Source organism: Xenopus laevis, chromosome 8S (assembly GCF_017654675.1).
Source record: "Xenopus laevis strain J_2021 chromosome 8S, Xenopus_laevis_v10.1, whole genome shotgun sequence".
Lineage (NCBI taxonomy): Eukaryota > Metazoa > Chordata > Amphibia > Anura > Pipidae > Xenopus > Xenopus laevis.
In genome coordinates this window covers 85886852-85900170 of record NC_054386.1, presented here as the reverse complement: position 1 = coordinate 85900170, position 13319 = coordinate 85886852, and the positions used below count along the sequence as shown (strand labels likewise).

Genomic DNA, 13319 nt, shown 5'->3' with positions numbered 1-13319 from the left:
TTGCGTCCAAAAATGCGAACGGTTCGCGAACGTCGCGAACCCCATAGACTTCAATGGGAAGGCGAATTTTAAAAGCTAGAAAAGACATTTCTGGCCAGAAAAATGATTTTAAAGTTGTTTAAAGGGTGCAACGACCTGGACAGTGGCATGCCAGAGGGGGATCAAGGGCAAAAATGTATCTGAAAAATACATTGTTGACACAGCGCTGCGTTTTGTGCTGTAAAGGGCAGAAATCACACTACGTCACTCAGGTGATGTTTCTGGACACGGAATGTGAAAAAGCTCACACAGCTAGGTGGCACTTGGTTAAAGACTGGGCAAACAATGCCTGCAAGGGCAACGTATACAGTAGTGGATACGGAATATATTATTGCTGCTGTAAAAACATCACTCAGGTGATGTTTACGGACACGGAATTATTATTGTTATTTAGACAGAATGTGAAAAAGCTCACACAGCTAGGTGGCACTTGCATACCTCCCAACTGTCCCTCTTTTGACCACTCAACCCCCTGTCCCTCTTTTGTACTGGAAAGTCCCTCTTTTCTCTGCACTGAACAGCCAGAAAAAAAACAGTTTCTAACTTAATTGGCTTTTGGCAGAGAGCTCAGAACAGCTAACAGGTGCAAATTAGATACTTTGTAACAATTTTGACTCTGGTTGGTGCTGGTAGTGGTGAACTACTAGGAGGAGCAGCACACCAGTCCCACTCCCCAACACAGCTAGACTAATAGCACTGGGCTCTTATAGTAGCAAAGTAAAAAAACAAAAAAGAAAATAAAAGCAGTCCTTACAAGGACTATTGGGTTATTACAGCAGTCAGCAGATGAGATCAGAAGCAGTGGCCACAGCAGCTACATACAGAGCACTGCAGTAGAAGGTAGATTACTAGTCAGCAAAGCTAACTAACCTAAACTCACTGTCCCTCAAATCCCTGCAGAGTTCTGTCCCTACAATACAGAGCAGTATCAAGTAGATTACTAGCCAGCAAAGTTACTATCAACTGTCCCTCAAATCACTAAACAGCTCTCTCCCTACACTAGCTCTTCCAAGCACACACAGGCAGAATGAAAAAACGCTGCAGGGCTTCAGTTTATATATGGAAGGGGAGTGGTCCAGGGGGTGTGAGGGTGGTCCAGGAGGAAGAGCTTCCTGATTGGCTGCCATGTATCTGCTGGTCTGGGGTGAGAGGGCAAAAATAAGCACCAGCTAAGGCGAACCCAAATTTGCGAACGTCGCGCGACGTTCGCGAACATTCGGCGGGCGCGAACGGCCGATATTCGAGCGAATTAGTTCGCGGGCGAACAGTCCGCGACATCCCTAATGCCGCTCCTGTATTTTTCTTGGCCTGCCAGACCTGGGTTTTACAGCAACTGTGCCTGTGGCCTTCCATTTCCTGATTACATTCCTTACAGTTGAAACTGACAGTTTAAACCTCTGAGATAGCTTTTTGTAGCCTTCCCCTAAACCATGATACTGAACAATCTTTGTTTTCAGATCTTTTGAGAGTTGCTTTGAGGATTCCATGCGGTCACTCTTCAGAGGAGAGTCAAACAGAAGCACAACTTGCAATTGGCCCCCTTAAATACCTTTTCTCGTGATTGGAAACAGCTGCCTATGAAGTTCAAGGCTTAAAGGAACAGTTCAGTGTAAAAATAAAAACTGGGTAAATACTGTAGATAGGCTGTGCAAAATAAAAAATGTTTCTAATATAGTTAGTTAGCCAAAAATGTAATGTATAAAGGCTGGAGTGACTGGATGTCTAATAAAACAGCCAGAATCCAACTTCCTGCTTTTCAGCTCTATAACTCTGAGTTAGTCAGCGACTTGAAGGGGGGCCACATGGTACATTTCTGTTCAGTGAGTTTGTAATTGATCCTCAGCATTCAGCTCAGATTCAAAAGCAACAGAAATGACCCATGTGGCCCCCCCCTCAAGTCTCTGATTGGTTACTGCCTGGTAACCAGGGTAACCAGTCAGTGTAAAGCAAGAGAGCTGAAAAGCAGGAAGTAGTGTTACTCATTTAGTGTTGCCAGTAATCAGTATTGAGCAGCTAAATGCATTTAAATTAGCAAAATTACAAGGGTACCCAAATTTTTGCACATCTAGTTTTTCACATTTGATTTGATTTCATACACCTGAATACTGCTTCACTAAAAAATCTTTGTTCATAAAACACAACAGTACATACCACTATTATCTTTTTTTGTTGAAAGTGGAGTAAATTGTTATGCAGGCTGAGAGGGGTTCTCAAACTTTTTTCATATGACTGTATATGGAATGGGCTTTAAAACCTGAAAAAGGGAACACCTTTGGTGCAGTTATAGTGGGTTTGCTGCATAGGGACATGCTAATTTCTTAAGTAAGTTAAGGTGAATGCAGATTTTCTGAACAGTTTAAAAAGAATGTATAAAGATGTATAAAGAAAACAACATATTGAATTTTATTTCTTTCCACTCACTAAAAATGCAGTGTGCTGCCCCAGCAGATTTCTGCACTGAAAAAAAATATTCTATTTTCAAATCTGACATAGGTGGCTAGACATGTTAGTTTCCCAGATGCCCCCAACCTTGTGACTTGTTTTCTAAAACAAAAAAAAAATGATATCACCTCTTCCTTTCCCCTCCAGCAGCTCATCAACAGAACAATGGGAATGTAATCAAATAAGAGCCTCCCTGGCAGAGAACAGAATAGCACTCAATAGTAACATTCCAAGTCCCACTGCAGCTCCTCAAGTTACACTGAGTAAGAGAAACAATAGCTTTTATGCAAGCAGCTCCATTGTACTAGGTATTTTTGGAAGCACAGGATCAGGAACAATGACTTGTAATGGTTGTCTACCTGCCAGCTTTAAAAAAACGCTATATAGAGTAAAGTTAGAGGTGTGGGGCAAACATACAAAATATATATTTTATTTGGTTCTTCAAATAGCAACCCTTGGTGATATTGATAAGTAGAGATTAAGCAGGGAAGCCAAGTATTGTTTTTTTGAGTGCAGGCCAGTAATTAGGCTGGGATGTTAACTTCCTTTAACAACTCAGAATAGACAGTTATTAAAAAATTTTGCTATAACATGCAGTTTTTTTATCATGTGAAGATGCAGGACAGGAGCAGGGCTAGATGAATGCACAGTTTTTCCACAATGATTTGGTCCAACATGATGATGTTCACAGGATACAGAAATGCCCAACACAAGCACAAAATCAGAAATAATTACAATACCACTTGTTGTAGTGATAGGTGCAAGCTGCATAACCTTCCATAATTCAAGGGTAAAGTGTATAAACAGGGCCAGAACTAGGGGCACAAAGCATGGGAGCTCCAGGCACATAACTCATAAGCAGCCTACCCCTTTTCCAGCACTTCAAAAATTTAAGTGGCACAACTTGGCCGGTCGGGTTGCCTGGGGTGCCCAGCCGGCATTAGCCGGAACTGTGTATTAAAAAAAAAAAAAAAAAATCTCTGGGAGACTGTGGAATGGACTAACTGCTTAAGTGGGACTAAAGCTATAATGAAAAGAGCAAGAACTCTGCGGGCAGTGGGCCAGTTAACAAGGCTGTTGTGATTCATAAGTGCAACTTGTAAGTTCTGTTGATTCCGTTACAAGCTATTACTTGTTGGAACACTCCGTTGTGAATAAAACATACGGATTTCTGTTAAAGTAACCTGGAAGTCCTTGCCTTTCTACGTTGTCAAGTTATGGTTGAGACTACCATTTGAGTGAATTTCCACAATACATATCCAATATATAAACAAGGGAAAGTTGTGCTCACCACTAATTAAAACATTAAGCTGGGGTGCAATGAGGCTGTGACCACAAAATACATATACAATACAATACATTTCCTGTATAGTTAAATAACAGTGCTAGCATAATGGAAAGGTATGGTGTGCACTTACACTTAAAGGACACGACAAACCAAAAAATGTTTGTTTTTTGTCTAATAAAAGAGAACACAATTATAAGCAGCTTTCCAATATGAATCTTTTTAAACAATGTCGTAAAAAGTCAGTCTCGTCCAGCAAGACCGGTCTGTTAATCTGTTGGTTTATGTATTACATTCCCAGGGCAGGGAATAGATAGCAAAACAAATAACTTAAAAACCATTGACAATGTGTTATGAATCATGATGGGCAAATTTCTGGTGATTCGCTTTGCTGGAAAATTCTTGAAATGGCGAAAAATTCACGAAACAGCGGTGGCGCCCCGTTTTTTGACGCCGGCGTCCGTTTTTTACGTCGGCGTCCGTTTTTGGACGCCAGCGCACAATTTTCACCGGCGTCAAAAAAAAGGATGCCGGCGTCCATTTTTTTTTTGACGCAGCAGAATTTTCACGGCAGTTTCATTGCTTTTGTAGGATAGTATGCAAGTCCCTTGTAGTCCGATAAAGTTATTGCACAGCGGTTTTCTGTAGTATAGATGTACTGCCTAAAAAACTTATATGGAGGGCGTTACGTAGCCTCTCAGAAGTCCTGGTGCAGTTGTTGTGCAAAGTGGGTATTGTACGTACTTCAAATAGGGTTCCTTTGGGAATAAGATTTTCCTTTTTTACAGGTTTTAAAGGATAAGTAAACCTTTAAAATAAGTGAATGTAAAATTGAGGATTGAGCTATTCTAAGCACTTTTGTAATTATTGTAAGATATTAAGTGATACATATACTGTTAATATAAATGCATTTTGTTACAACAGCGCCACCTGCTGGTCAGTTTCCGATCATTATGACCACCAAGTGGTGACATTCATTATTTATTTTGTTTTTATTTCAAGATATTAAGGGATACATGTACTGTTAATATAAATTAACTTTGTTACAACAGCGCCACCTGCTGGTCAGTTTCCGACCATCATGACCACCAAGTAGTCAAGGAAGTTGTCGGGAGAAAGAAAGAGGCTGTTCTGATGTTCTTCTGCTTTGGAAAGATGTGAGAAAGGTCTCTGCTAAGCAGAAGAACATCAGAGCAGCCTCTTTCTTTCTCCCGACAACTTCCTTGATTACTTGGTGGTCATGATGGTCGGAAACTGACCAGCAGGTGGCGCTGTTGTAACAAAGTTCATTTATATTAACAGTACATGTATCCCTTAATATCTTGGAATAAAAACAAAATAAATAATGAATGTCAATTACAAAAGTGCTTAGAATAGCACCCCCGTCAATTTTACATTCACTTATTTTAAAGTTTTACTTATCCTTTAAGGAAGAAGATGTCACTATCCAGATGAGCCAATTTCTTCAGCAGGGTCTTGAGCTTCATTTGTGTCCGGTTTGTCCTGATATCCTCCATTGTAATTGCAGGTAAAGTTGTTGTACCGTATTAGCCAGTAAAAATGTTACAGGGCAACCTTTTTGAAATAAAAAATAAAGTGGTATAAAGGGGATCCTTTTATTGGCTAACTAATATAATGATTGCAAGCTTACATAACATTTTAGTTCCTTTTTCAAGCTGATCACAATGAAGCTGTGATGTTCTCTGGTATGTATTTTACCTTTTATTAGGCAAAACATAATTTTGTGGGTTGACGTGTCCTATCAGACCATGTAAATAACTTCACTTTCTGATGTGCTCATGGGTGCAAAAGTATCCATGCAGTTTCCAGAACATAAGCTCCACTAGGCTTTAATCAACGCAGTCATGTTTCACGCAAAGATTTCACCTGCTCTAATTGGCTGATTTTAATGTGCGATGGGGCGTAACTACAGAGGAAGCAGACCCTGCAGTTGCAAGGGGGCCCAGGAGGCCCTAATTCATATATCATTTCAATAAATATTGGTAAAACAGGTCAACCTGTAGACCTTTTAGGGGCCTTTGCTGTGGGGTCCCGTAATATCTAGTTACACCGCTGAATGTGAGTCAGTAATTTGCAATTCAATATGGACAACCAGCATAGCCAAGTTGTTTGCAGCAAGATGTTAGGTTTAGGCAGCAGACTAGTAACTCTAACTGAATCTCAAATTATCAGAAAAAATAATAAAACCTACTTGGTAAAGAAAATATGAGCATTCAATACAGTTTAGTTGATATTTTTAATAGAGAAAATGAGCGAATTTCCCGCAAAATTCGTGAAATGGCGAAAAATTCACAAAACGGTGCTGATGTCTCGTTTTTGACGCCGGCGTCAAAAACTAGATGCCGGCGCCGTTTCATGAATTTTTCGTCGTTTAGCGAATTTCGCGGGAAATTTGCTAATTTTTCGGCATTTGTGTCAATTTTTTTTTGACACCGGCAAATTTTCGATGTTAATTTTCGCAGCAGTTTTGCGAATTTATTCGCTGGCGGCGAATCTCTCTTGTGCTTAGAAATTTGTCAACTAAAATAGCAAAATGTAACAGTTTATAGAGAGCAAAAACCTTGATTAATAAACTTGCTACTTGGAAACACTCAAAGGAAGCAAAGCAAAGCAGTCCGAAAGTCAGTAGCAAAATAGTAAGTTTGTCATGGTTTCTGAAACTATCTGAAAACAACAATACAAAAATTGTGAACTACCCCTTTAAATTAATTTTGACTGTAAGGGCCAGATTTATCAAGGGTCGAATCTCGAAGTAATGGGAGTTGTTTTTGAACTTCCATAACTTAGAATTAAAAAAGAGCAATCGAAATTTATCAAAAAATCAAAGTTTTTTTTTTTTTTGGCCGAATAAGTCCGTTTTCGATCTAATAGGTCTATTTTTGATCGAATTAGAATCCTACGAATCAAAGTAATAACGCATTCGAACGAATTCGTTTTGAAGTTTTTTGAAAAAAAAACTTTGATTTTTCAAAGTCCACCAATTGACTCCAAATAAGTTCTAGGAGGCCCCCCATAGGCTAAAACAGCAATTCTGCAGGTTTTAGATGACGAATGGTCGAAAAGAGATTCGAATCGAATTTGGACTATTCCCTAGTTGAAGTACACAAAAATTAGCTTGAAATTCAAATTTTTTAAATTCGAATTTTCACTTCGAACCTTTGATAAATCTGCCCCGAAGTGTTGTGAAAAAAAATAAAATTCCAGCTGATCAAAGATCTGAATACTTTTGCAAGGCACTGTTTTAGAACAAAAAAAAATCCCTTATTGTGATTTTATAAAGCCATGTAATAATTTAACAATACCAGATTATCAAAAAAATGAGGGGCTATTTTACTGCTATAATGTATGGCTTCTTTAATGGCCATTTGTAATGCTTTGAGAATATAGGAACATTAACCGAGAACTGATTTTGGTCAATAAGAAAGCCCTCAGTGCAGCTGATCAGATTTAAAAACCAGGGACAAAAAATTCCTGGGTAAGAGAATTAAAAGTCAGGAATTATCTTTGAAACAGAGAAAGATTTTTGGAATTGAAAAAAATTCGAAATTCGAATTCAATAAGACCAACCGAAATGAAGTCAAAGTTTTTATTGGTCGAATAGGTCAGTTTTCGATCGAATAGGTCCGTATTCAGCCGAATTCGAATTGTTCGAATTGAAGGAATAGCGCATTCGATCGAATTTGATTCGAAGTTTTTCCCCAAAAAACTTTTATTTTTCAGAGTCCACCAATCGACTCCAAATGGATTCTAAGAGGTCCCCCATAAGCTAAAACAGCAATTCGGCAGGTTTTAGATGGAGAATGGTCGAAGTCGAATTTTTAAAGAGACAGTACATGATAAATTTCGATACTCTAATTTTCGATTTTTTTTTCAAATTCAAATAGAATTAGGACTATTCCCGAGTCGAAGTACACAAAAAAATAGCTCGAAATTCGAATTTTTTTCATTCGAAAATTCACCTCAACCTTTGATAAATCTGCCCCTGTGTAGATATATTTGCAGAGCTAAATGTTTGTAGCATACCTTTACCCTCACCTCACTTGTTACCTTTAGGGGCAGATTTATCAGAGGTTGAAATGAAAATTTGAATTAAAAAAAGTCAAACTTCGAGCTAATTTTTGTGTGCATCGATTAGGGAATAGTCCAAATTTGATTCTAATTTGGAAATTCTAATTTTGAAAATTTATCATGTACGGTCTCTTTAAAAATTCAACTTCGACCATTCACCATCTAAAACCTGCCGAATTGCTGTTTTAGCCTGTGGGGTCAAAATCGGCGTGCGTCAACACTATTCAGACGCCCATTGATTTTAACGCCAGCATCAGCTTGGACCCGGCCGCCAATTTCCGATTTTCAAAAATTTTCGTGAAAATGTCTGATTTTCACGCTTTTTTAGCAAATTTTTCGCCGTTTTGTGAATTTCTCTAATTTTGTTGGAAATTCGCGCATTTTTCGGCAAAGCGAAAACGGGAGAAATTCACCCATCACTAGTTGCTAATGGTATAAAGAAGCAGCACCATGTGAGAATACACAGGCCAGGCTATGGAAGACACAGTATCCTACCCCACTTCATCTCTGATTTAGGTTGTTATTAAAAGGAAGACCTCAAACATGAATTGAAGACATGTTTTCAGGCAACTAGGGCAGATGGTTTAAAAGTACACGGTGGACCAAGGAGGGAGAGAAGTGTAGACTTGAAAGTCGCTTTAAAAATCCATGTTTATTGTTCCATTATCATTCCATTAAAAAGGCAAAACATCGCATATGAAGGAACCATAGCTTAACGCGTTTCGTGGCTATCCAGCCACTTTCTCAAAAGCAAAAACTAAGGCAGATGGGTACATTACCTTAAATATCCCAATTCCTAATTTTCAAAGTATGTGGTATCATTAATAGTGATGGGCGAATTTGTCCCGAAAAATTAGCGAAACGCATTGAAGTCAACGGGTATTGAAATTATTTTGACGTGCGTCAATTTAGACGCCTGCAGCCATTGTAATACGCAAGCTTATTTTGGCCAAATGCACGCCCAAATCTTTTCGACATGGCAGATTTTTTTTGACTGTGAATTTTCGTGCCTGTTCCACTAATTTATTAGTCGGTGGCGAAACATGGAAATTTGACACGAATTCGTGCCTGGCGAATTTATTCACCCATCAATAATGATTAAAGAAAAGATCTACAGGAAGAAGCGGATATGTGCATTTCAGTTATTCAAAATGCTGACTATTTTTTCACAAATTTTTCCTCTGTCTTTTTCCATAATGAGTTTCCAGCTGCTGGAGATTGCAATATGATTAGTTCTTAATTATCTCTTTGACCTATATTCCCTTCCTTTGTGTTTTACTTCATATGTCAATATGGAGATAAGGCAGGGATCCATTTACAACGAAGCATATACATTATTTCATGAGTATTTGCCTCTTTTTTGGGTTTAATCGGTTATGCTTCATTAAATAAAAAATATCTTCTATTCCTGCTTAGATATAAGATGTAGGGCCATTTTCACACCTAATTTTTGGATTTCTTGTGCAAACTAAGATTGCTAAAAAAGCTAATTTAAGAGCTGCTCAATAAAAAAAAACGAAATATCTCAAAAACCTTAAATAATAAAAAATGATAACCAATTACAAATTATCTCAGAATATCACTCTCTACATCATATTAAAGTTAGCTCAAACGTGAACAACCCCTTTAATAGGGTAACGTGGTTCTTAGAGGACATCCAAAAATGTGCAGAACTATTTTTTTTCCCTTACAGGCAAACTGAAATAGAAAGGTTATATACAATGACCAGTCACATGGAGAAATCATTCACTAACTATCTAAGCAACTAACATGAGTGCATGAGCCTATAATAAGACATGCGTTCATTAGCTATCCAGTCACATACAAACGTCAAATAGGGCATTCAGTTATACAAGGAGCAAAGTTCATGTGCTATCAAATACAGTACGTCGTTTTAAATCCACACCTTACATGTCAACTGCATAATTAAAGGGGAACTATTGCGAAAATGAGAATTTAAAATAAGCTTCCTCATTTTGAAGCAAGAGGCTTTCTAAATACAATCAATTAAAAATTCTTCATTGTTTTCTGAAATAATCAAATGTATATTCACTATTCTTCTCTCAGAATCTGTTTCTCTCCATTCTGTCTTCATGCAGCAGTTGGGTGTCAGAGGAATAATCCAATATATATTATAGGGGGGCTCCCTTTCCTAGCAGATGTATTAGAGCTCACTCAAATAACAGTACAAACAAAATCTAACAAAATAACTGCCTTTTGCACAAATTCTGCATGTAGAGAGACAGGATTTCTGGTGATTTTAATAGCGTGAGCTCTAATACATCTTCTAGTCAAAAGGAGCCCCTCTATAAGATATATTGGGTCTGTCAGTGATTATCCGACACCCAACTCCTGCATGAAGAAAGAATGAAGAGAAACAGATGCTGAGAAAGGAATATTGAAGATAAACTTGATTAATAATGCAGAATATTTAATTGATTGTATTTAGAAAGTTTCTTATTTCAGTATGATGAAGCTTATAATAAATTTTAATTTTTGCGATAGTTCCCCTTTAAACATCCCTTTTTGTAATGAATAAAAAAAGTGTCATGAAACGCCTTCTGAGTCTAACCATCACCAAATAAATTAAGCGCCACTGTTATATGTAATGCCCGGTACCTCAAACTGCAGTTTTAACTTCTGATCTCAACAGTTCATTAACATTATTCTAAAGGGGTGGTTCACCTTATGAGTTAACTTTTAGGGGGTTATTTACTAAACTCCGAATGCAAAAATCCTGAAAAATTTTAGATTTTTTTTTAGTATAAAATCGGACTTTAAAAAAAAATTACAAATTTTTCTGAATTTATTAAAACCAGATGATGGAAAAGTCAGAATCAGAAAATTCGGCATCTCAGACCTGTGGATGTTGCATATAAGTCAAAGGGAGAAGTCCCAATGATTTTTTGATGTGCGCTGGGTTTCGTATAATACCCAAAGCATGGACTTGGACTTTCGAAATGATTTCTGAAGTAACTACAAACTGAAGAGACCAAGAAGCTACAGTAAATAACTCAACAACCCCAAATAATAAAGAATGAAAACCAATTGCAACTTGTCCCAGAATATCACTCTTTACATCATGCTAAAAGGAGGTGAACAACCCCTTTAAGGTGATGTCATATGATATAACGTTATATACATACATGCTCTAAATAATTATTTGCCATTAAGGGGCAGATTTGTCAAGGGTCGAATTCCGAATTAAAAATTTTTTTTTTTTCGAAATTCGAATAAAAAAAGACCAACCGAAATTTATTAAAAAAATTCAAAGTTTTTTTTCCGGGTGAATAGGCTATTTTTGTTCGAATTCGAATCGTATGAATCAAAGTAACATCGTATTAGATCGAATTAGATTCAAAGTTTTTACTAAAAAAAAACCTTAGATTTTTTAAAGTCCACCGATTGACTCCAAATAGGTTCTAGGAGGTCCCCCATAGGTTAAAACAGTAATTTGGCAAGTTTTAGATGGCGAATGGTCAAAGTCGAATTTTTAAAGAGATAATAGATGATAAATTTCGATATTTGAGTTGTTGATTTTTTTTCAAATTTCGATTCGAATTTGGACTATTCTTTAGTCGAAGTACACAAAAAATAACTCAAAATTCTAATTTTTTTAAATCTAATTTTCACTTCAACCCGTGATAAATCTGCCCCTAAATATTCACCCAAAAACCATATCAGTATCCCATTCATAATTAGCCTTTAAGGGCAAAAGAAGACCGTAAAGTACACTTTGTGATGCTTATTTTACATATACTTTCCAAACTTTGATTTTGTGAGTGTGAGGACCGCCACATTTCTTGCATCAGCAGCTATTTATAATCATAAGGGTGCCAGCTCATTACAATATCTGTGGGGAAGGCAAACCAGCTGCCTACATATCATATGCACACTCTTAACACACTTTTAATAGGTGACACTCTATATATAAATTGCATTTTGAAAAGTAACCTAAATATACGGCTAATGAACTCTATCTTTGGGAAAAGGATTGTAGTTAGCCAGACAGTCTCTGGAGTACCTAAGTGAACGGGCTATTTCTCTGACATAATTAATAGTAGCAAACTGAATTTTTCTAAGATATCTCATACTGCTTTTAACTCATTCTTTGTACATTCACTTAAGTTTGGGTCTTAGGCAGGGGCGTAACTACAGAGGTAGCAGACCCTGCGGCTGCAGGGGGGCCCAGGAGGTATAGGGGCCCTGTGAGGTCCTAATTCATAGGTGATCAGTCAGCACTTGTGCCTTGCAGATTGTTTCAGTCTGGTGCAAGTCCTACAGTTTCCACCTTCAACTTGTATGCTAAATTTCTATATCATAGGCGGCACCACTCATGGTTTTTCTTTTCTTTAAAAAGCCTTTATTAAGCCATGGACTCTGACCCAAACAAACCGGCAACGTTTCAGACCGGTCTGAAACGTTGCCGATTTGTTCGGTTCAGAGCCCATGGTTTAATAAAGGCTTTTTAAAGAAAAGAAAAACCGTGAGTGGTGCCGTCTATGATATCAAAATTTGGCAAACAAGGTCCTGATTCCTATACAACTTAAATAAATATTGGTAAAACTGGTCAAACCTCTAGACACTTTGGGGGCCTGAAAAATAATTTGCTGTGGGGCCCAGTGATATATAGTTAAGCCACTGGTGAAAAGGACAAAGGTTCCAGAAAGTGTGAGACTGAGGTTGTATTAGAGCTGAGGAGGACAGGGTAATAAAGGTAACTTTGCATTTCATTCTGAGAATATGTTATACATGACGTACAGTATACACAAACTATCAAACATTACAATGTGCAAATCCCACTTTGAGAATACACTTAATGACTTAAATAACTGCTAAAAGGATTGCTGCTATGTGCTTAACAGTCATTTTATCTCTGTAGATTAATTTTGGTCCTTGTCATTCACACCCCCCCTGACACTTAAAACTCCTTCCTCCCCCCCAACCCCGGCTTAGGCTGAAACTGTAATTGACAGATATCAACAGGTGTATTGCCAGCGACACCGATCTCTCAGCCCTTCCTTTTATATAAATACACATTAGGGTTTAACCCTCGCAGGGACAATGTCTGGCAAATGCATGAAACGTGTTAAACTGAGTGTGAACTCACCGTCCTGAGGAACTGGATCTCCTCCTCGCCTTCACCTCCTTCAGCCATGTTGCTCCCCCCTACGGTCTGCTGTTATCCCTGTTCCTGGGTGGAATCAGCCTGCGTGGAGATGGGGGGAGATAGAAAGAGACAGAGGCAAACACACATACAGAGTGCTCCTCTCCCCTCTGCCTGAACAGACCCACTCAGAGAGATGCAGCCTGAGATATCCTCCTGCCCCCTCCTCTGCACACTGATTGGAGGGATCTGGGACAGGCTACCAAATAGCAACACAGAGGAGGGCGAGGAGCGGAGGGAGAGGTAAGTGTGTAAGGAAAATAATCACAGAAAAGAAAACTACATTCAGAAATATAG

At 38.1% G+C, this 13319-nt stretch overlaps 1 protein-coding gene across 4 annotated transcripts in view; it reads right to left on the bottom strand.

Moving 5' to 3' along the window:
• Nucleotides 1-13234, bottom strand: part of LOC108700581 (ryanodine receptor 1) — a 142274-nt gene extending 129040 nt beyond the window's left edge. For all 4 annotated transcript variants that reach the window (XM_041575339.1, XM_041575341.1, XM_041575340.1 and 1 more), the window contains exon 1: nucleotides 12966-13234. In XM_041575339.1, the coding sequence (XP_041431273.1) occupies nucleotides 12966-13013 (48 nt within the window). In that variant the 5' untranslated portion in view covers nucleotides 13014-13234. The remainder of the gene's footprint in view (nucleotides 1-12965) is intronic.
• Between the last annotated feature and the right edge of the window lie 85 nt (nucleotides 13235-13319).